The sequence below is a fragment of the Panicum hallii genome, chromosome 6 (assembly GCF_002211085.1).
Source record: "Panicum hallii strain FIL2 chromosome 6, PHallii_v3.1, whole genome shotgun sequence".
Classification (NCBI taxonomy): Eukaryota; Viridiplantae; Streptophyta; class Magnoliopsida; order Poales; family Poaceae; genus Panicum; species Panicum hallii.
The window spans coordinates 38,094,671-38,118,303 of NC_038047.1; the positions used below are offsets into that span (position 1 = coordinate 38,094,671).

Genomic DNA, 23,633 nt, shown 5'->3' on the forward strand with positions numbered 1-23,633 from the left:
AGGTTTTAAATGAGTTTTTTCTATGACATATCCATACTTCTTCTTATATTTTTTCCCACAGGGTTTTTGAAGGAGATATTAACAAATTGTTTACAAGGCCACAAGGAGAAATTGATCAGGGAGTGTTGTAAAATATTTCATTAGTGATCAATTACTATAATTACTATATTTAGTTAATAATATCATTAATGAGCCTCTCCAAGGGGCCAACTCCAAGGGACATCATGGCCTTTGGACTTGTTTATATTTTTTTATATATATATATATATGTATATGTATATAAACAATCCCATCAATAAGAATCACTTGAGAACTCTTACAACTTTTATCATTATCATTCTCTCTATTTTTACTCTACAGCATTTTTCAAGCGTGCGATACTCGTGGGCTTTGGATCGAGTAGACGACGCCTCACTTAATTTGTTAGGAATGACTAAAAATAATTTGTAGTTCGCAGAACTTTAATGCATGCTGTCAGCAAAGGGAGATGGTATGGTTGAGGCAACGACGACATGGACATGTGCACTGATGCCTCCGTACACATTAAGTTAAGCCAACAACCAGATCACAGGGACTAGGCCTTTTTTTTCCCTCCTAGTCCTTCCTTTGACTCAATTGGTGGTGTGTTCGTTTCCCATGCAGATGTCACGAAACTGGCTTCCCTTGCAGCATCGGATGGGCGCCCAGTCGACAGCGCGGCTGTCTTTTCTTAGCATGGCATCATAAATTTATTAGGGAAAATTTGGCATTGTTTATGGGTCTGGATTCAACGGTTGAAATTGCATAAACAGTGACGTGATTTTTCTCCCATGTGTTGGATACTTGGATTAAAAAAAAGGGTAGTTGGATGAGTAACCTAAGGCCCTGTTTAGATCGCGTGTAAACGCAAAAAGGTGTAAACGCAAAAACGCAGGTGTAAAACTTTACACCTTTTTGCATTTACAGGTGTTTAGATGGCCAGGTTTTTGCGTTTACAACTTTTTTGCGTTTACAGCTGTTTAGTTGGATGGCTCATTTTGCATTCTTGTGCGTAGATCAACATCTCAGATGTGAGCAGTACATACGAACACCAACGTTTGAATCAATAACGCACACACTGATGAAGGAAAGTGTCCTTGAGCACACAAGTTGACACAACAACATATATATGCATAACAGTACAACAACAGTTTTTCAAGGCAACCACAACTCAAAATTAAAAAGCCGCAGCAGTACACGTCCTCACAAATTACAATAAAAATTAAAAGTCCCGTTACATAATCACAGCTGAACCTTGATGCAATATATGGAGCGCAATTGTATCACGAAAGCCATTCATGTGTGGACATTCCAAATAACTGGGGGTAGGCTCGCATTCTGGCTGATCTTCATAGGCTTCATCAGGCACATAGTTATCATCACTATCACAGCGCCTAAAGTCTTTATCCCTGGACCCACTCTGCCTGATGAAATTATGTAGAGCCATGCACGCAACAATAATATGTGTTCGTGTTCGTGTTGGATAACAGGGTATTTTGGTGAGCATGCGCCACTTGTGCTTTAAAACTCCAAATGATCTTTCTATGACATTTCTAAGGGACGAATGTGCGTAGTTGAACATCTCCTCTTTACCTTAAGGTTCGTTGGCGTTTTGAAACTCTTGGAGATGGTACTTGCTGCCCTTGTAAGGAGCCAAGTAACCCGGTCGGTTCGGGTACCCCGAGTCTGTTATCACCGTATTTTGACCAGGTCAGAAGTGGGCCACGGAGCAAGATGGGCTTGGAAGGCGGTCGTGACAAAGCTTGCGAATCGGGCCCGTGTGGAAGATGGAGGCCATAAGGCCGTGTAAATTAGGAATAAACAGTTAAGATTCGTGTCGTGTTAGGTTAGGGTTAGTTAAAGAGAACAAGTCTACGGACTATAAATATGTACCATGAATAAACAAGAAACAGAATCAATCATCATCAACTCTCGGCGTATCGCCTCCCCTGTTTTAGGGTTTTTCATCGGGTAAGTGCCACGCGACCCCGATCACGTCTTGCGTGATCGGGGTAGCGTCACCCTTGCTCGTTCGCTTATACGTTGCTCGTGCTGAAGCCTTGTAGATGGCGAGTAGCGTTATTTATCCTGGCATGCGTTGAGTAATCTTTTCTTTTGGTGCTTTCATTGTGCTTTATGCGTTGCTCTCGCATGTTTGATCATCGTACCCGTTCGTGGGTATGATAGTTTTATCTCGTTTCGTAGTTGTCAGTAGATCCAATCTGTTATGGCTGGTTTCTATGTATTTAGAAGCTTGGTTCAATATCTGCACGATTAGGCCTTGCAAACGAGTTGAATGATCCGATAGAATGCTCTGTGTCGGCTTTTTGCCTGAATAGAGGTTGTTCGGGAATCGGCTTTTAGTTGTTCTCTTGCTCTCTGTTTAGATCGTCTTGTCGATGCTTTTGTGTATCTATTAGGCTCAATTACGTGTAGGATGTTCCGATCGTGTAGTGAGGGCTTAGTTGTTGTGGATTGGATTAGATTGTTATTTATGAGGCAAGTTTTATTTAAATATATATGTACGTACTAGTTTCTATATTGCCTGTTCCAAAGATCCGATCCGGTATTGACGCAATCGGCTCTTCATAGCCGATACCGGGGAGGAGGTAATGAGCCGATCACGGCTCGGATTAACTTTTACACATGTCTGTGTATGCAGGAGTTCGACACGTCACACCTTCCTGATCGGGTGTAGGATCAGGTGGCACGCCTAGCGACTCTCAGCCAGGGCGCGCGCCAGATCACTGGGCCGTTGACCGAGGGACCGGGGCCCACCAGCCGTCCCGGAAGCCTCCCGGCTCCTCGTGTTGCCTGTCGCTGCCCGCCGGCGGGTTTTGACCGACAACACATTCTGGCACGCCCAGTGGGACCTTCTTCATCGACTTCGTCATCATCTTCGGCATCTTCTTCATCGACTCCGTCATCTTCGTCGACTCCGTCACTGGTGGTCAACAAGATGGCAAGGGAGGATCCGATCTCTTATGAGGAGCTCTCTGCTGAGCATAAGCAGAGGTACGACGAAATCAAGGCTCAGTTTGAAGCCGATCTCATCGGCTCTTTCGAGAGAACTCGCAACCATGGTATCAGGTGGAGAGGTTTTTCACCTGAAGGTGCTCTTGATGGAGTGGATCTGTCTACCCCGTCCGAGGATCGTACCAGAGCTTTGCGGCAGGAGGTGAATTATGCGGTGGCTCATTCGTTGCATCGGCATTCTGAAAGTCTGGTTAATGCTTTTGAGCGTGTGGCTTTACGGGTGGTCCAGGAAATAATGAAGCATCAACATTCTCCGACTGGGCCTGCTCTGGGGAGCCATAAGGGAGAATTGCCGTTCCAGACTAGACCTCCTTTGCCTTATGCGCTTGCAGCAGCGGAATCACATGGTGCTCCAGCTTACGTGGTTTACAAAGTGGGAGGTGATCCTACAGACCACCAGTTCTTCAGTGAGCCGCCCAAGGAAATCCCACATGGTTACATGTGCGCATACATCCCGGATAGCAGTAACCCAATACATCTCTCACAGAAAGTAGCTGGAGGGGTTCCTGGAGCTGACGCGGATAAGCAAGCTTGGTTAGCAACTTATGCCACAGGGCCGAGTCATGATAGTGTGCACTCGGCCCCCAGATTACAAACAGCGGAGCAGATTGGTGCCATCCTAAGGGATCAGTTTGGCATTTTGCCGAAAAGGAGAGCGATCGGCTATACAAAGCCGTATCCGAGTGATTATGACCTAATTCCATTGCCACCCAAATATCAGCTCCCCGAGTTTACCAAATTCAGTGGGGCAGAAGGTGCTAGTTCCATCGAACACGTGAGCCGATATTTGGCACAGTTAGGAATGATTTCTGTGTCGGATCCGCTACGAGTAAGGTTCTTCTCACAATCGCTTACGGGATCGGCCTTCGGGTGGTACACGTCATTGGGTCCTGACTCCATCCGTACGTGGAAACAATTGGAAGAACAATTTCATATTCAGTATCACTCAGAAGCCGCAGACGCAGGGATTGCCGATCTGGCCCAAATGCGACAGAAGTGTGGAGAAACTGTGGCGGAATTCGTTCGACGCTTCAGGGAGATGAAAAATAGGTGTTATTCAACACGGATCCCAGAAAAGGAAGCTGTGGAACTGGCATCTCTAGGGTTGTTAAAGCCGATTCGAGATCTGGCTTTTCAATTGGAATTTACTTCGCTGGCACATCTGGTCCAGAAGTTGACGATGTACGAGCAGCGTCACCCTGAGCTGTACCAGGAAAAGTTCAAGCGTCAAGTAGCGCTAGCTGACACTGAAGAAGCCGATGACTCCGAGGAAGAAGCGGAAGTATCGGTTGCGGAATGGGCTCGTGGTGCGAATCCCGTATCGTGCAAGTGGGTAAAGCAAACAGGACCGGCAAAGGGGTTTGATTTCGATGTAAGTAAAGTGGAACAAATTTTTGATTTATTGCTGAAAGAAAAACAGTTGAAATTCCCAGAAGGTTACAAACCCCCTACGGCGCAAGATTTGAAAGGAAGATCATATTGCAAATGGCATGATTCCTTCACCCACAGCACAAGCGATTGTAAGGAGCTTCGTCGGCAGATCCAATCGGCTATTGAGCAGGGCCGATTGATCTTGGGACAGACCGCTATGAAAGTCGACACTCAGCCGTTCCCTGGTGTCAATATGGTGGAAAGCAACGATCGGACGGCAAGGCGACAACTCAATTTCGCACTGGGCATCAACATGGCGGGGGTGGCATCACGCCGCCAGATCGAAGATGGAGAGGCTGATTCGAGCGATCGGCCCCAAAATGAAAAGGGTGAATATGTTACAGAAAGGCAAGTAAGGTACGTAAGGAACCAACGGCCAACTTCTTCTGATCTTCTCAGGAAGTACGAGTACCAGTACCAGCAGCGCCTCCATCGGGAATCTGAGGAAGAGGAGTATGAGCGCCGGACCGGGAAGCGTTTGAGGAAGCACGAAGAAGCCCGCGATCATTGGCACTGCCCGTTCTTCAGGTACTGTTGGGATTCAGGTATGAGCCGATTGCCTACAATCAAGGATTGCCCAGAGTGTGGACCAAGGAGACCAAAAGCAAGGGATTCGGTTTTTCAGCGGATAGGACCTGCCCCACTCCGGCAAGCGCGGGTTCGGTCATCACAAAAGGAAGATGAAGAAGAGGACAGGTATCATCGTCCTCGTTGGTGTCCCGATGGACTTAGTCGTTCCCAGAAGCGCAGGGTTCAACGGCTGCGTAGCTTGGAGGAGGCCGAAGCTAAGTACATCGAGACTTTAAGGAAGGCACGACCAGATTTGGCAGAACAAGTTCACTATGTGCAGGAAAAGGAGTCGCGCCCGCCCAGGAAGGAATGGCGACCCAAGTCAACGAAAGCCGATAAGAAGGTATCGGCTGGTGCACACATGGTTTTTGTGCTTCCTGCAGAGTTCCATGCGAGGCCCCAGGAGGAGCCGTCGGTGGCCCAACTTGATTTGGGACCTCGGCCAGTGATATTTGAGAAGCCGCAAGCTAAGAATTACAAACACCTGAAAGCTTTATATCTTAAGGGGTTTATTAACGGTCAGCCTGTAAATAAGATGTTGGTGGATACGGGAGCGGCGGTCAACATTATGCCATACTCAGTCCTGCGCCGTTTGGGGCGAGCCACCGCAGACTTGATCAAGACCAATGTCACCCTAAGTGATTTTAACGGCCAGACTTCAGAAGCCCAAGGTGTCCTTAGTGTGGATCTCACCGTCGGAAACAAAACTGTCCCGACCTCGTTCTTCGTCGTCAACAGCAAGAGCACCTACAATGTTTTACTTGGCAGGGATTGGATCCACACCAACTGTTGCATCCCTTCCACGATGCATCAATGTTTGATCCAATGGGACGGAGACGAGGTGGAAGTAGTCCAGGCAGACGACTCGATCGAAATTTCACATGCGGCCATGAGCATTTGGGATGCGGAAGATCAAGAGCCGATTTCAGGAATGAGCCTGGAAGGGTGTGATCGTATCGAAGCTACAAAAAACGGAGTAAGGCTGGTCTTATCCACCGGCCTCACAGAGTAAAGGAACAGGAGGCAATATGTGGTAGCGGAGTCATAAAGGCCGGTTCTTGCAATCGGCCCCGAAGGAACGAAGTTGTAAATATAAATGTGTTTCGTAGGCGTTATAAAATGGCCAGCATTAACAGCCGGCCCTGTTCTTCTTACAAAAACTTGGAGAGTAAGGGGATGTGTGGAACGGCCGATCTTAACGATCGGCCGAGTTTTTTTATGCTGTGTCCTTTCTCCATTTGCAATGTTGATCTAATGGAAGAAGAAGGGAAGTTAGGATATGGTTTCACATCGGCTGATGAACTTGAGGAGATAGACATCGGTCCGGGGGATAAGCCACGACCAACCTTCATAAGTAGGAAGTTACACCCAGCACTACGAGAGCCGATGATAGCATTGCTAAAGGGATATGCCGATTGCTTCGCATGGGATTACACAGAGATGCCTGGACTAGATAGGAAAATAGTAGAGCATCGGCTTCCCCTCAAGAGTGGGTTTCGACCGTTCCAGCAACGAGCACGACAGATGAAAGCCGAAGTTCTGGTCGAGGTGAAGAAAGAAATAGAAAAGATGCTGGAAGCCGGATTTATCAGGACTTGCAGGTACGCCGAATGGATTTCGAGCGTCATGCCCGTACAGAAGAAAGATGGCCGATGGAGGGTGTGCGTGGACTTCAGGGATCTTAATAGGGCCACTCCAAAAGACGAATACCCGATGCCCATTGCAGAGACACTAATCAACGCTGCCGCCGGCCACAAGATTTTGAGTTTTATGGATGGTAATGCAGGATATAATCAAATCTTCATGGCCTCTGAAGATATACACAAAACTGCGTTCAGAGTGCCTGGAGCAGTGGGCTTGTTCGAGTACGTGGTTATGACTTTCGGCTTGAAGAATGCTGGTGCTACATATCAGCGGGCTATGAACCATATTTTCCATGATCTGATCGGTAATCTAGTAGAAATTTATATCGACGACGTTGTGGTAAAGTCAGCATCGGTCGAGGGACATTTAGACGACCTGCGGCGGGTTCTGGAACGAACTAGAAAGTTCGGGCTCCGGATGAACCCAAAGAAGTGTGCTTTTGGTGTGTCGGCTGGGCAGTTCCTGGGATTTCTAGTTCATGAAAGAGGGATAGAGATTGGCCTAAAAAGTCAGGAAGCCGTACGCACCATGGTGCCACCCACCACCAAGAAAGAGCTCCAGCAGCTCATTGGTAAGATTAACTTTGTCAGGAGATTTATTTCTAATTTGTCTGGACGGATCGAGCCTTTTATGGAGTTAGTCAAGACTAGAACGACTGACGAGTTCCGCTGGGGGGCAGACCAACAGCGGGCATTTGAAGAAATCAAAGAATATTTGTCGAATCCGCCTGTGCTGGTGCCACCACAACAGGATAGACCGTTTTATATATATCTATCAATGGGCAACACTTCTATTGCTTCAGTGGTGGTACAATTGTATGATGGCAAAGAAAAGGTGGTCTTTTATCTCAGCAGAAGATTGTTGGATGCGGAAACAAGGTACCCCGACATGGAAAAACTTTGTTTATGTTTATTCTTTACATGCACCAAGCTTCGCCATATCCTGCTATCGGCTGAAGTGGTCGTCATCTGCAAATCGGATGTCATAAAACATATGTTATCGGCTCCTGTTTTGAAAGGCCGATTGGGGAAGTGGATGTTCGCGTTATCAGAATTTGATATCCGATATCAACCTGCAAAAGCAGTTAAAGGGCAGGCGTTAGCGGATCTTATCGCCGAGAGGGTTAACACCAATATCGCAGCACTGTCTATACGAGCCTGGGCCATGTACTTCGACGGATCAGTTTGTGGGGATGGATGCGGCATCGGCGTCTTACTGGTATCGCCTCGGGGGGCAACGTATTCTTTTTCGATCAGATTACCTGTCGCCTGTACCAACAATCTTGCAGAATATGAGGCGGTACGAAAAGGTATGGAATTGCTTTTAGAGGCCGGAGCTGAAGCAGTGGAAGTTTTTGGGGATTCAAAATTGGTAGTTTCCCAGCTTACAGAAGAATACAGGTCCGAAAGCGAGCTGCTGTTCCCAATGTGGGTCCAATGCCAGGAGCTGATAGCCCAGTTCAGGTACATTAATTTTTATTGGATACCCAGGGCTCGGAATGCCGAAGCCAATGATCTAGCACAGTTGGCTTCAAGGTACAAAGCCGATGGGTCAGTTCATCAGGTATACTTTCTGGACCAGGGAGATTGGAGAGCCGATATCTTCAATTACTTGAAGGATTCGGCTCGGGGGGCACCCAAGAGGATACGATACAAAGCTATGAAGTATGTTCTCATAGGGGATGATGTGACGCCCTGAAAATTTACTTAATTAAAATCATGCGCTCGAGTAATTCGTAAAAACGGTTCGACGTCAAAACCCTAGCCCTAATCGGATCGCTGTTCCGTTCCGCGTCGCTCGCGACCGTCCGCCGCGCGAATACCGCGCGCGTGGCCGACCGGCCGTGACCGCTGCCGCAATTAGCGCTGGCGCTCCTCGTGCCGCGCGCGAATCCCCGCGCGCGCATGGCCGACCGGCCGCGATCGTCGCCGCGACCGGCGCCAACACGCGCCTCCTCTCTTTTCTCTTTCCCTCCCCTTTTCTTTTTCCTCCCTCTCCCATTTCTTTTCTTCCTCTTTTCCTTTTCCTCCTTTTCCTTTCTTCTTTCTTTTCCTCTTCTTCCTTCTCTCTTTCTTGGCTTTCCTGCCCCGAGGCCGCACGCCTCCTCCCCTGGCCGGACACCACGGCCCTCCCCCCCACGCGCACGCGCATGCCCGAACCCGCGCGCTGGCCCTGCCCTGTGTCCGGCTGCCCGCGCCCACGCGCGCGCGCGCGCGTGCACCGCGTGCCGCGCCGCCCGCCGTGCCGACCGCGCACGGCCGAGCCGTGGCGACGCGCCGCCCGCCGCTGCACCCCGCCTCGCCGCTTGTGTCGCCGCCTGTGCCGCCCCTGTGCCCGCACACCGCCGCCCGGCCCCCCACGTGCACGGCTGTGCACGGCCGTGCCTCGCCGCACGCCACGGGCGCCATTAATGGCCGCCCGTGGAGCCGCCCGCCGGCCACCGCCTTCCCCTACCGCCGGCCGCCTATAAGTAGGCCGGCCGCGGCCTCTCGTTCCCCCACACCCCTCCACCGCCGCCTCCTGCCTCTCCTCGCGCCCCCATTGCCGCCCGCCCGAGCCGCACGGCCGCCACCGCCTGCCCCACGCCGGCCCGCCGCCTCGCACAGCCCCCGCCCGAGGTGAGCCCCAAAGCGGAACCCCCTCTTCCTCCTCTCCCTTTTCCCCCACACACCCGAGCCGATTAGGCCCCTAGGCCGCCGGATTTGGGGCCGGCCCGAGCTCCCCCTTCCCTCCCCTGTTTCTGTCAACGGGAGGAAGAAGAAGGAGGGCAACTTTGCCCAAAACCCCCTGGCCTTCCCTGCTTTTTCAAGGAGACCCCCCCCCCCTCTCACTCTAATGACCATAAGACATTTCCTTTCGCAAAAGAAACCCTGCTCTATCGGACATTTCAAATAAACCCTTCATTACACGAACTTAATTACACCCGACACCCGTCAGTATGCCTGAATATTTCTAGTATTTGCAATTAGACCCCTACCCATTTCAGATAATCGCGAATGAGCCCTGAACCCCCGTTTAAGCCCTGAAACCACCTTTAGCGCGTCATTTTATGTGCGAAACGACCTCCGATTGATCCGAAACTTTACCACTCCACTTCTAGTATAGTTTTAGTCATGCCATTAAGAAACCACCTAGAGATATTGCCCCTAACTCCGTAACTAAATTATTTCCGATTCAAGCCTATCGGTAAAAGCTTTTAGTTCATTCGCTTGATTGTGTGTCTGTTTGTTTGCGTCGTAGGACGCGGAGTGAACGACGAGGTTCCCGACCACGACCAAGCAACTGAGGACCAGTACTGCGACCCCGAACCCGAAGGACAGTGTTTCGATCAGGACTTCCCGCAAGGGTTTGACGATGGCAAGTTCAATTCCGCCCTTTGATGCATGTTTCTGTCCTAGTTTTCATAAACACAACCCGGTGGCCTGTTTTATAAAATTGCATTGTTTTGCGTGTTGAAAACATGGTAGGATAGCCACCCTTGCCGTGATAGCCATACCTTGAATACCTGATTTTATAAAGAAAAATGCGTGTGTGTGGGAAAGGGTAAAGTGTGGATTTGAGAAACGAGTCGGACGGGATGGATGGCATTTCTGTGTGAATTGCCGTTGGTGTGCTCGTACCTGTGTGGTTGAGCGAGGAAGGGAGATATCCATCCTGTCACCCCTAAGGACCGAGTTGATGTGACATCTCACCTAGCTTCCTGTCGTGCAAACCACTTGACCGTTGTGTGGGCAACGGCTTGGCCTAACCCCACTAGTTAGTCTGATAGCCATCAGGAGAGCTGGGAGCAACGGGTGATCAAGGAGACGGGATAAGCTCTGTGTGACTTATGCCCCGGTTAAACCTCAGTGTTAGGTCGAATGACCCCTTGAGAGATCCCGCGGTGGCTAGTCAGGTCTAGCTAAGGTGGGTAAGGGCTTCGATGGGATCTGCACCGGCACTAAGGTGTTCGTGCTGTGGTACCCCGCCTGTGGGTAAAGTTGCACACCTCTGCAGAGTTAGAAATCTATTCGAATAGCCGTGCCCACGGTATTGGGCAGGTTACGGTGTGGTCACATAACTAGCGTTTCTCTCTGGGAAGGGTTGATCTGGTGTGAGTTGTTTGAAAAGTATCCGGCAATAGTGCTGTGTGCTACGACGGACGGGGAGTCCGGTAGCGGTTTGAAACTTGGATCCGTGAGGATCGACATTGTGCGTTCTTAGACACTTGTTTTGAAAGATGCTTTTAAAACGAACCCTTTCATATAATTGTGTTTCCGCAAAAGAACCGTAACTTTACCCTTGGATTATCCTGTGCATCTAATTCTGTTATAACCCCCCGTGGGTGAGATTGGACTTGCTGAGTACGTTTGTACTCACCCCGTTTTTACTCTACAGTGGAGGATCCCGACTACATCCCCGAGAACGACGAGTAGGGTTCCGTCCTGCACCCAGTCTTGCCTGTGGGTGAGGTCACCGTTGGAGCTCCGCATGGCGCAAGACTCTGATGATCCTTTGTTCGTAGCTAGTGTTGTTGTATGGGTTCTGGTTGTAATCCTCGCGATAGTGGCGCTTCACTGCCCATTACCGCGTAGAGTTGTACGGTGATGTACCATCTGATGTAATAAAAGTGTTATCAGCCTCCTGGGACTGATAAAGTGACACTTTTAAGTCTTCCCTGATGGGAGGACGCTTCAGGTGGTATCAGAGCCGTAGGCTGGCCGTAGGATGTGACCCTAGGAGCGAAACCCTTTTTAAGCCCTAGGATTTGCGCTGGCTTAGTTCTTTTCTCACACAAACACTCACCCCTGGTTTTTACCCTGTTCCAGATGGCTGACAATGGATGGGTCAACGGAGTCTGCTACGCAGAGCCTGGCCTTCCTAAGTTATTGTTGCTCAGCCTGGAACGCGTTGGGGTTATGGAAACACCGGAGTACGCCTACCGAGAATACATCTCCGGTGGCACCCTTCGGTGCGACACGATGATTTTTGTGGAGAGAAGCACCCGCTATCCTGATGTGGACCCTTGGTTCATCTCCACCACTGGCTTCCGTTTCCCCGACACCTATCGAAAGGCCGCTCGTAAAGCCTTGCGACGACTGCGTGTACTCTACAAGCACCACCTTCAGCGGACCCCTATGGGATTTTTCCCACCCGCTGAAAGAAGAGGGCGCACTTGGATTGCCCGAATGAGGGGACTTGGACGAGAAGAAGAAGACCTGGAAGACACGGTTTCCCACCTGTCCATCTACCTCACTGGCCTAGATGCACTCTGCAACGAGCAGGCGGCACAACTGAAGAAATTAATCCATGGAGTTGAAAAGATAACCCAGGAGCTGGAGGAACAACGGACAAGAGCTGCAACCGCCGAGTATTCCTTAGCCGCCCTCCAAGCCCAGATGCAAGAATACGAGACCCGCAACGGGATAGGTGGATGGATCGAAGAAGAAGAAGAAGAACCCATGGAGACCCATTGGGACAAGGGTACTCAGACCGAAAACGAGACGGATCGGTTCCTTCCGATAAAGAAGCGCTCTATCAGGACCGAGGAAGAATCCCCATGATAGGATTAGCACCCCTAGCAAAAACCCGACCCTAATGACCACGTATCCATGAAAACTGTACCACCCTTGTTGTAATAATAAATATCATCTACTCGCTTTTGCACCTGTACCAGATTGTTTACCCTGTTTCTGTTTCAGATGGCTGAGGAAGGATGGACCCAGGGCGATTGCCAAGCTGCACCTGGATTCCCCAGCCTCTTGATCAACACCCTGGAAGACCTTGGCGTTACGGAGCGCCCAAGGTACTACAGCCGAGAGTACGAGCACCATGGTACCCTCCGCTGCAGGGTGATCCTGGTCATCGCCAGGAGCAACCGCTACCCCGACATCCAGCCCTGGCGGGCGACCGCCACAGGGTTTAGACACCAAGACACCTACCCCTTGGCCATCAGAAAAGCACTCCGATACTTGTGCCGGATTTTTGAAGAACACCTCGCCCCTACACCAGCGAAGTTCTTTCCGCCGGCCATCAGAACCCCAGTCTGGGAAGCACGCATGAGAAACCTGGAGCGACGTCGCCACGAAGAAGGCCCCCTGTACCAAGTAGCGACTTACCTAGCCGCCCTGGACCAACTTTTTGATGAGCAAGCCAATCTTCTAAGGGAGCAGACCCATCGAGCCGAGCAAGCAGAGCTCGCGGTGAGGATACAGCAGATCCGAACCGCCCATGCCGAGGCGAGAGCCGCGGCCGCGGTCAGTAGCGAAGCGGTCGCCCAAGAGAGCCTCAGGCAGGCCCGAGACCGGCGTATGCAAGATTGGACCCAAAGTGGAACACCAGTCCCGGCGATAGGGGAAGACCACGTTCTACTCGGGACACCCGTCATAGGGTGGGGATCACTCTTCGGGAGTGCACGAGCACCACCCGAGAATCCTGGAAGTTCTGCTGCCACCGACGAAGGGGATGCGGCAATGCAACCCCTGACCGATGGGAACCCAGTGGACGGCGAGCGAGAACCTCTCGCCCTGTCCGCCCCGGAAGAAGACACACCACGCAAGTAGAGCGACCGACGCCATCCCAGTGATGCCTTCCCAGCCTTTCTGTTTAAGACGCGCCCTTTCGCAAGACCCTGGCCGAGTAGCACGAGACTTAGTCGTACCCCTAAGCTGTACCCCCTTTCCGCAGTAATAAAGTTGTTTGTGCCTGTCGTGTGTGATGTTGTGTGCTGTGTGCTGTTTGTTTAAATATCTACAGGCAGGGAGTAGATTCCGCCGTATATACGTATTAAACAACTTAAACATCACATAACCGTAATCCCAATTTACCCAAACAACAGGTGACTCCCCGGAACATCGCGAGGGCCTCCCGCGGCCGGAACCCCGTAGCCGCTAGTGTCGGAGCACATCCCGTTGAACAAGATCTTCCCCAAGGGGAACAAGAAGTAAGCCAGAACCGAGGTGGAAGTCAAGAAGGGGAACAACTACCACCACCCCCACCCCTCGGAGACCTGGCGCAGATCATCCATAACCAAACTCTCATTCTGGAGACACTGGCGAATGCCCTCATTAACCGGCAGCCACGAGGGCAGAATATGAACGACAAGCTGACGGTCTTCCTGAGGACCAAGCCACCTACCTTCGCCGGATCCTGCAACCCGTTGGATGCTGACGACTGGTTGCGAGTAATTCAGAGGAAGCTCGAACCATTCGAATGCCAGGACCGGGATAAAGTTCTACTGGCAGCCCACCAGCTCACCGGAACGGCATTATCCTGGTGGGAAAACTATTGTGCCGCAGCCGAAGATGCCTCCACCATTACCTGGGGAGAATTTGTAAGGGAGTTCCGCCGCTACCACATCCCTTCAGCCACTATGAAGCGCAAGGCGGACGAATTCCGCGCACTTCAACAGGGGAGTATGACGGTGGAAGAATATACCCACCGGTTCATAGAATTGGCCCGATATGCGCCGGAAGAGGTGAACGACGATGATAAAAAGCAAGACATGTTCAAGAAGGGGTTAAGCCCAGAGCTCCGGACCTTGCTCACTCCCCAGAACTATCCGGACTTCAACACCCTAATGAACAAGGCCATCCTCACGGAAAGGGCCAAGGCCGAAGAAAGAAAGGACAACAAACGCAAGTTCTTGGAAAGTAAGGCTCGCCAACAAGACCGTTTCCCGAAGCCGAGAAATTCCAGCTATACTGCACCAGGAACTCAGGCCCCAATGCAGTATAGAACTCAGTCCCAGGTGACAGGATCACAGGCCCCGCCTAGAAGCCAGAATACCTCGAGGGCCCCGCAAAGCAATGCAAGTCAGGCCACCCCCGACAACAACAATGTTAGAGCTTGTTTCAACTGCCGAGAGACAGGGCACTTCATCGCCAATTGCCCCTACGCCAAGAATAAGCCGGCAACGTCAGCCTTCTCCAACACGGTAAATGGGCCCAGACCAGCCCTGACCGGTGCCAACCGAGTACCCGTCCGCAACAACGACAACAGCCAGCAGGTGAAGCAGCAATCATTTGGACGAGCCCGCGTCAATCACATCGACGCGCAGGAGGCTCAAGAAGCTCAGGGCGTAGTGCTCGGTGAGTACTTAGTCAACTCAGCTCTGGCGACAGTATTATTTGATTCTGGAGCATCGCACTCGTTTATATCCTCAAGCTATGTGGAGAAGCACAAAATACCTACAGTACTACTAAAAACACCCCTATTAACCCGGACGCCTGGAGGCGACATCCATTGCCAATTGGGTTGTTCACGGGTAAGGATCAATTTAAGTGGGGTAGATTTTCTAGCGGATTTGGTAGTACTTAAGCCTGGGGGAATAGACGTGATCCTTGGGATGGATTGGTTAAGCCGACATAATGGTCTCATAAGCTGCACCGACAAAGTGGTACACCTAACAAACCACGAAGGAGTACAAGTGATCTGCCGAACCCGAGATAGTAAGTTTGATCCAATGGTATTTAGCATGGAAGCCAAGCCTTTAGAAGGAGTTCCGGTAGTAAGCGAATACCCAGATGTATTCCCCGAAGAACTTCCTGGCATGCCGCCAGAAAGAGATATAGAGTTCGTCATAGACCTCATCCTCGGAACATCCCCTATAGCCAAGAGACCCTATAGGATGGCGGCCTCGGAATTGACGGAATTAAAGAAGCAACTAGAAGAACTGCAACGGATTGGTTTCATCAGACCAAGCTCGTCGCCTTGGGGAGCCCCAGTCCTGTTTGTCAAAAAGAAAGATGGGAGTATGAGGATGTGTGTAGATTACCGGGCACTGAATGAAGTAACCATTAAGAATAAGTACCCCCTCCCTAGGATTGATGACCTTTTCGATCAGCTAAAAGGAGTTAAGTACTTTTCCAAGATCGATCTAAGGTCAGGATATTTTCAGCTCAAGATTAGGGAAAGTGACATCCCTAAAACAGCTTTTGTCACCCGCTACGGGCAGTTTGAATTCACCGTAATGTCCTTCGGACTAACCAATGCCCCTGCCTATTTTATGAACCTCATGAACAAAGTGTTTATGGACGAGTTGGATAAGTTTGTCGTAGTCTTTATCGATGACATACTTATCTACTCTAAGAGTATTCAAGAACATGAACAACATCTGCGGGTAGTGTTGGAAAAATTAAGGATACATAAACTATATGCAAAATTCAGCAAGTGTGAATTTTGGCTGGAGAAAGTAGCTTTCCTTGGTCACATCCTGACCGCGGAAGGGGTAGCAGTGGACCCAGAGAAGGTTGAAGCCGTATCCAATTGGCAGCAACCGACTAACGTTAGTGAGATCAGAAGTTTTCTTGGATTAGCCGGATACTATCGGAGATTTATTGAAGGATTCTCTAAGATAGCCCGACCCATGACGGAACTTCTTAAGAAGGAGAAAAAGTTCGCTTGGACAGAATCCTGCGAGAGGAGTTTTCAAGAATTGAAGCGAAGACTGACGACCGCCCCAGTGCTGACCTTGCCGGACATTCATCGGGACTTTGTCATTTATTGTGACGCATCCCGACAAGGATTAGGGTGCGTACTGATGCAAGACGGGAAAGTCGTTGCATATGCCTCCCGCCAACTCAAGACCCATGAGCAAAACTATCCGACCCATGATTTGGAACTAGCAGCTGTAGTGCATGCCCTTAAGATTTGGAGACATTACCTGATCGGGAATAGGTGTGAGGTTTACACCGACCACAAGAGTCTAAAGTACATCTTTACTCAGCCAGATTTAAATTTAAGGCAGAGAAGATGGTTGGAGTTGGTCAAGGACTATAATCTGGAAATTCAGTATCACCCCGGAAAGGCGAACGTGGTAGCCGATGCCCTAAGTCGGAAATCCTATGGGCCCACGAATGACCATCTACAAGAGGAAATGGCACGATTAAATGTGCACATTATACCTCGAGGTTCCAGCCAAGTGCTAAACGTCCAATCAGCATTAGAGGATAAGATTAGAGAAGCCCAAAGCTCGGATCAAGAGTTAGTAAAAATTCGCAAACAAACTGGAGAAAACAAAGCACCGGGCTTCAGGGTGGACGATAAGGGAACATTATGGTACGAGGATAGGATTTGTGTACCCCAGGATGGAGATTTCCGGCAATTGATCATGGACGAAGCCCATAACTCGGCCTACTCTATCCACCCAGGATCCACCAAAATGTATATGGACCTAAAGCAAAAATATTGGTGGAACGGAATGAAGGCGGATATTGCAAAATTTGTGGCTCATTGTGATACTTGCCAAAGGATCAAGGCCGAGCATCAGAAGCCGGCGGGATTATTGCAACCCTTGCCTATTCCGGTGTGGAAGTGGGATGAGATAGGAATGGACTTTGTAGTGGGACTACCCCGGACACAGAAGGGACACGATTCCATATGGGTAATTGTGGATCGACTCACTAAATCGGCACATTTCATACCCGTAAGGACCACTTATGGCGGAGAAAAACTGGCAAAACTTTACGTGGAAAATGTAGTGAAGTTACATGGAGTGCCCAGCAGAATTGTCTCGGATAGAGGGACCCAATTTACATCTAGGTTTTGGAAAAGCCTACATAAAGCCATGGGCACTAAGTTAGATTTTAGCTCCGCATACCACCCACAGACGGATGGTCAAACCGAGAGGGTGAATCAGATCATGGAAGATATGCTGAGAGCATGTGTACTAACCTATGGGAATGATTGGGAACAGAGTCTGCCCTATGCGGAATTCTCGTACAATAATAGCTACCAAGCCAGCCTGGGCATGTCGCCATTCGAAGCCCTCTACGGAAGAAAGTGCAAAACTCCCTTAATGTGGTCGGAAGTCGGAGAACGTGCGCTAGTAGGACCCGCGCTCATAAAAGAAGCGGAAGAGAAAGTGGCGGAAATCCGCGAGAAATTAAAAGCAGCCCAGTCCCGGCAAAAGAGCTATGCAGACAAGAAGAGGCGGGAGATAAGCTTCAATCCGGGAGATTTTGTCTATCTCAAAGTCTCACCCATTCGAGGGACACGAAGATTTCAGGTACAAGGAAAATTAGCCCCTCGATACGTTGGGCCGTATCGGGTTCTAAAGAAGGTCGGAGCGGTGCCATACCGACTGGAGTTACCAGAAGAAATGTCGGATATACACCCAGTATTTCATGTCTCGCAATTAAGGAGGTGTTTAAGAATACCCGAGGGAGAACATGTGCCTGCGGAAACAATCGATCTACAACCGGATCTGCGATACCAGGAAGTACCGGTCAAAATCCTGGACACTGTCACTAGGAGGACACGAAACTCCGAAGTACGGATATGTAGAGTTCAGTGGAGTAGACATGGAGTAGAAGAAGCGACATGGGAACGCGAGGAGGCTCTCAAGAAAGAATTTCCCCATCTATTTAGGAGCCAGCCGAATCTCGAGGACGAGATTCATTTAAGTGGGGTAGGTTTGTGACGCCCTGAAAATTTACTTAATTAAAATCATGCGCTCGAGTAATTCGTAAAAACGGTTCGACGTCAAAACCCTAGCCCTAATCGGATCGTTGTTCCGTTCCGCGTCGCTCGCGACCGTCCGCCGCGCGAATACCGCGCGCGTGGCCGACCGGCCGTGACCGCTGCCGCAATTAGCGCTGGCGCTCCTCGTGCCGCGCGCGAATCCCCGCGCGCGCATGGCCGACCGGCCGCGATCGTCGCCGCGACCGGCGCCAACACGCGCCTCCTCTCTTTTCTCTTTCCCTCCCCTTTTCTTTTTCCTCCCTCTCCCATTTCTTTTCTTCCTCTTTTCCTTTTCCTCCTTTTCCTTTCTTCTTTCTTTTCCTCTTCTTCCTTCTCTCTTTCTTGGCTTTCCTGCCCCGAGGCCGCACGCCTCCTCCCCTGGCCGGACACCACGGCCCTCCCCCCCCACGCGCACGCGCATGCCCGAACCCGCGCGCTGGCCCTGCCCTGTGTCCGGCTGCCCGCGCCCACGCGCGCGCGCGCGCGTGCACCGCGTGCCGCGCCGCCCGCCGTGCCGACCGCGCACGGCCGAGCCGTGGCGACGCGCCGCCCGCCGCTGCACCCCGCCTCGCCGCTTGTGTCGCCGCCTGTGCCGCCCCTGTGCCCGCACACCGCCGCCCGGCCCCCCCACGTGCACGGCTGTGCACGGCCGTGCCTCGCCGCACGCCACGGGCGCCATTAATGGCCGCCCGTGGAGCCGCCCGCCGGCCACCGCCTTCCCCTACCGCCGGCCGCCTATAAGTAGGCCGGCCGCGGCCTCTCGTTCCCCCACACCCCTCCACCGCCGCCTCCTGCCTCTCCTCGCGCCCCCATTGCCGCCCGCCCGAGCCGCACGGCCGCCGCCGCCTGCCCCACGCCGGCCCGCCGCCTCGCACAGCCCCCGCCCGAGGTGAGCCCCAAAGCGGAACCCCCTCTTCCTCCTCTCCCTTTTCCCCCACACACCCGAGCCGATTAGGCCCCTAGGCCGCCGGATTTGGGGCCGGCCCGAGCTCCCCCTTCCCTCCCCTGTTTCTGTCAACGGGAGGAAGAAGAAGGAGGGCAACTTTGCCCAAAACCCCCTGGCCTTCCCTGCTTTTTCAAGGAGACCCCCCCCCCCTCTCACTCTAATGACCATAAGACATTTCCTTTCGCAAAAGAAACCCTGCTCTATCGGACATTTCAAATAAACCCTTCATTACACGAACTTAATTACACCCGACACCCGTCAGTATGCCTGAATATTTCTAGTATTTGCAATTAGACCCCTACCCATTTCAGATAATCGCGAATGAGCCCTGAACCCCCGTTTAAGCCCTGAAACCACCTTTAGCGCGTCATTTTATGTGCGAAACGACCTCCGATTGATCCGAAACTTTACCACTCCGCTTCTAGTATAGTTTTAGTCATGCCATTAAGAAACCACCCAGAGATATTGCCCCTAACTCCGTAACTAAATTATTTCCGATTCAAGCCTATCGGTAAAAGCTTTTAGTTCATTCGCTTGATTGTGTGTCTGTTTGTTTGCGTCGTAGGACGCGGAGTGAACGACGAGGTTCCCGACCACGACCAAGCAACTGAGGACCAGTACTGCGACCCCGAACCCGAAGGACAGTGTTTCGATCAGGACTTCCCGCAAGGGTTTGACGATGGCAAGTTCAATTCCGCCCTTTGATGCATGTTTCTGTCCTAGTTTTCATAAACACAACCCGGTGGCCTGTTTTATAAAATTGCATTGTTTTGCGTGTTGAAAACATGGTAGGATAGCCACCCTTGCCGTGATAGCCATACCTTGAATACCTGATTTTATAAAGAAAAATGCGTGTGTGTGGGAAAGGGTAAAGTGTGGATTTGAGAAACGAGTCGGACGGGATGGATGGCATTTCTGTGTGAATTGCCGTTGGTGTGCTCGTACCTGTGTGGTTGAGCGAGGAAGGGAGATATCCATCCTGTCACCCCTAAGGACCGAGTTGATGTGACATCTCACCTAGCTTCCTGTCGTGCAAACCACTTGACCGTTGTGTGGGCAACGGCTTGGCCTAACCCCACTAGTTAGTCTGATAGCCATCAGGAGAGCTGGGAGCAACGGGTGATCAAGGAGACGGGATAAGCTCTGTGTGACTTATGCCCCGGTTAAACCTCAGTGTTAGGTCGAATGACCCCTTGAGAGATCCCGCGGTGGCTAGTCAGGTCTAGCTAAGGTGGGTAAGGGCTTCGATGGGATCTGCACCGGCACTAAGGTGTTCGTGCTGTGGTACCCCGCCTGTGGGTAAAGTTGCACACCTCTGCAGAGTTAGAAATCTATTCGAATAGCCGTGCCCACGGTATTGGGCAGGTTACGGTGTGGTCACATAACTAGCGTTTCTCTCTGGGAAGGGTTGATCTGGTGTGAGTTGTTTGAAAAGTATCCGGCAATAGTGCTGTGTGCTACGACGGACGGGGAGTCCGGTAGCGGTTTGAAACTTGGATCCGTGAGGATCGACATTGTGCGTTCTTAGACACTTGTTTTGAAAGATGCTTTTAAAACGAACCCTTTCATATAATTGTGTTTCCGCAAAAGAACCGTAACTTTACCCTTGGATTATCCTGTGCATCTAATTCTGTTATAACCCCCCGTGGGTGAGATTGGACTTGCTGAGTACGTTTGTACTCACCCCGTTTTTACTCTACAGTGGAGGATCCCGACTACATCCCCGAGAACGACGAGTAGGGTTCCGTCCTGCACCCAGTCTTGCCTGTGGGTGAGGTCACCGTTGGAGCTCCGCATGGCGCAAGACTCTGATGATCCTTTGTTCGTAGCTAGTGTTGTTGTATGGGTTCTGGTTGTAATCCTCGCGATAGTGGCGCTTCACTGCCCATTACCGCGTAGAGTTGTACGGTGATGTACCATCTGATGTAATAAAAGTGTTATCAGCCTCCTGGGACTGATAAAGTGACACTTTTAAGTCTTCCCTGATGGGAGGACGCTTCAGATGATATGTTCTACAGGACCCTAGAGGGGTTACTGCTTAAGTGTTTGGGGCCAGTGGAGTCCAATCGGCTCCTGCATGAAGTTCATGAAGGAACGTGTGGGACCCATCAATCGGCACACAAAATGAAATGGCTAATTAGGCGATCAGGATATTACTGGCCCACCATGCTTGAAGATTGTTTTAAATACTATAAAGGGTGTCAGGCATGTCAGAGGTTTGGAAAAATCCAGATGGTACCAGCGTCCGTTATGAACCCCATCATTAAACCATGGCCGTTCAGAGGCTGGGGTATGGACATGATCGGCAAAATTAATCCCCCATCTAGCAAGGGTCATCAGTTCATCCTAGCTATCACAGATTATTTTACCAAATGGGTGGAAGCGGTTCCGATGAAGTCAGTGACGTCCAGGGACGTTATTTCAGTTTGTCAAGGAGCACGTCATTCACAGATTCGGAATTCCACAGACTATTACAACGGATGGTGGCTCGGTTTTCATTTCAGAAGAATTCAAGAAGTTTGCTGCTGATATGGGAATCAAGCTGATTAGATCATCTCCATATTATGCTCAGGCAAATGGACAGGCCGAAGCGTCCAACCAGAGTCTTATCAAGTTGATCAAAAGGAAGATTGATGAGTACCCTAGACGTTGGCACGAGGTCCTATCAGAAGCACTTTGGGCGTACCGCATATCATGTCACGGAGCGACAAAAACTTCTCCTTACCACTTGGTCTACGGGCAGGAGGCCGTGTTGCCGTGGGAGGTTACGGCCGGATCAAGGCGTGTAGAATTCCAGAATGATTTGTCCGCTGAAGAGTATGCTACCCTGATGAGCGACAATGTGGAAGATCTCACGGAACTCAGACTATGGTCCCTAGAGAAAATCAAGGAAAATAAGGCTAAAGTGGCCCGTGCATATAATAAAAAGGTTAAGCCGAAGGAGTTTCAGGTGGGAGATTTGGTTTGGGAAGCAGTATTGCCATTGGGAACTAAAGACGCGGCTTATGGCAAATGGTCTCCAAATTGGCATGGGCCATACAAGGTCGACCAGGTCCTACCAGGGAATGCGTACATGCTTGAAGAATTGGACGGCGTTAAGTTCCCAGTAGCAGTCAATGGCCAACACCTTAAGAGGTACTTCCCAAGTATGTGGGCTAATGAACAATGAAGCCGATGATACCCATCAGGCCACAAGCCGATGCGACCAGTAAGCCAAGTATAGGAGACGAAGAAAGAACAACAAGTATTGATCGACCCGATCAGATTAGAACAGCCGATGCGGTGCCACCGGCTCTAGAATTGTGCTTATGGTAATCAGGCGTCACAGGTTACCAAACAGCCGATGTGCCACCATCGACTTTAGATTCGCTACATAAAAACACCACAGGTTTACCACATAAACACAAAGTTTATCTCGGACAGGGCTGCAGAAGGAAGGCGTCGATAGCGGCGATAGCATCAAGACGGATGCGGTCAACCTCATCAAGCACTGCTTCGTCCTCTTCGTCTGCCCCCGGCACCACCTGTTTGTTCAAGCTGTTCAGCTGGGCCAAGTCCGTCTTCAATTCAGTGGTTAGGATTTCTGCCTCCTGCTTGGAACCCACGATGAGATTCTTCTCCTCTTGGATGCGCTGTTTGGTGGCCTGGACCCTAGCTTCAAGGTCTTCCAATTCTTTCTCCAAGAGGTGGAGCCGATGGGCGGAAGCAGATGTATCGATCTTGGCATCGAGTGCGGCTTTCTTCTTGTTGATCGACTGACACATTTCAGCGATAATGGTCCTCAAGAGCGATTGGGAACGCCGGGTCTCGATCCTGCGGCGAGCCTCTGCTACTTTCGCTTGAAAGGAAGAAAGGTACCCTGCTGGCAAAAGCTTGACCTGGAGGCTGACAGGGAGCTGGGAGCTAACCTCGTCGAGGATCTGCTTGATCGCACTAGAATCCTGGATCAAAGCAGAGATAGGGCCCGACAGAAGATCCTTCACACGGAGAAGTTGATCGGCAGCGCTGGTTGGGCCTGAGGAAGAATCATCGGCCTCCAGTATGGTTGACCCAATCGTGGCAGGGTCAAACGCAAAGAGCTCTGAAAGATCCAGGTTCTGAAGGAGAAGAGAGTGAGACAGGCATTATGAGAAAGACCAAAATAGTTACAAAGAGAAGATATACCTGTCTCGAGGAGGAAGCAGCGATGGCCAACGAAGGGGTGATCGGCTCCCGGGAAGGTGTTCCTCCCGAGGAATGAGCGGTGGCGGTAGAGGCCGCATGGATTGCACCTCCAGAGGGAGGAGCGGCAGCCGATGGAGCAGCAGTCGGCTTTACAGAAGCAGCAGCCGATGAAACGGCGATCGGCTCCGTTGGGCGTACCTCTCGTACAGGGGAATCAGCAACAGCCGATGAAACGGCGATCGGCTCCGTTGGGCGTACCTCTCGTGCAGGGGAATCAGCAATAGCCGAGGCGGGGAAGGGCCCTTCCAGACAGGAGTCAATGACCTGCAGACCTAGCGGAGCAGTTGAGGCAGCAGCCGATGCAGAAGGGCCTCCCGAGTCT

The 23,633-nt window shown here is 51.0% G+C and overlaps 1 protein-coding gene across 1 annotated transcript in view; it reads right to left on the reverse strand.

The window, feature by feature from the left end:
• Positions 1–1,584: 1,584 nt before the first annotated feature.
• The window catches only part of LOC112897534, a 28,301-nt gene continuing 6,252 nt past the window's right edge, over positions 1,585–23,633 (reverse strand). Inside the window, exon 5 of the mRNA XM_025965847.1 lies at positions 1,585–1,705. Within this exon, the coding sequence (XP_025821632.1) occupies positions 1,608–1,705 (98 nt within the window). The 3' untranslated portion in view covers positions 1,585–1,607. The remainder of the gene's footprint in view (positions 1,706–23,633) is intronic.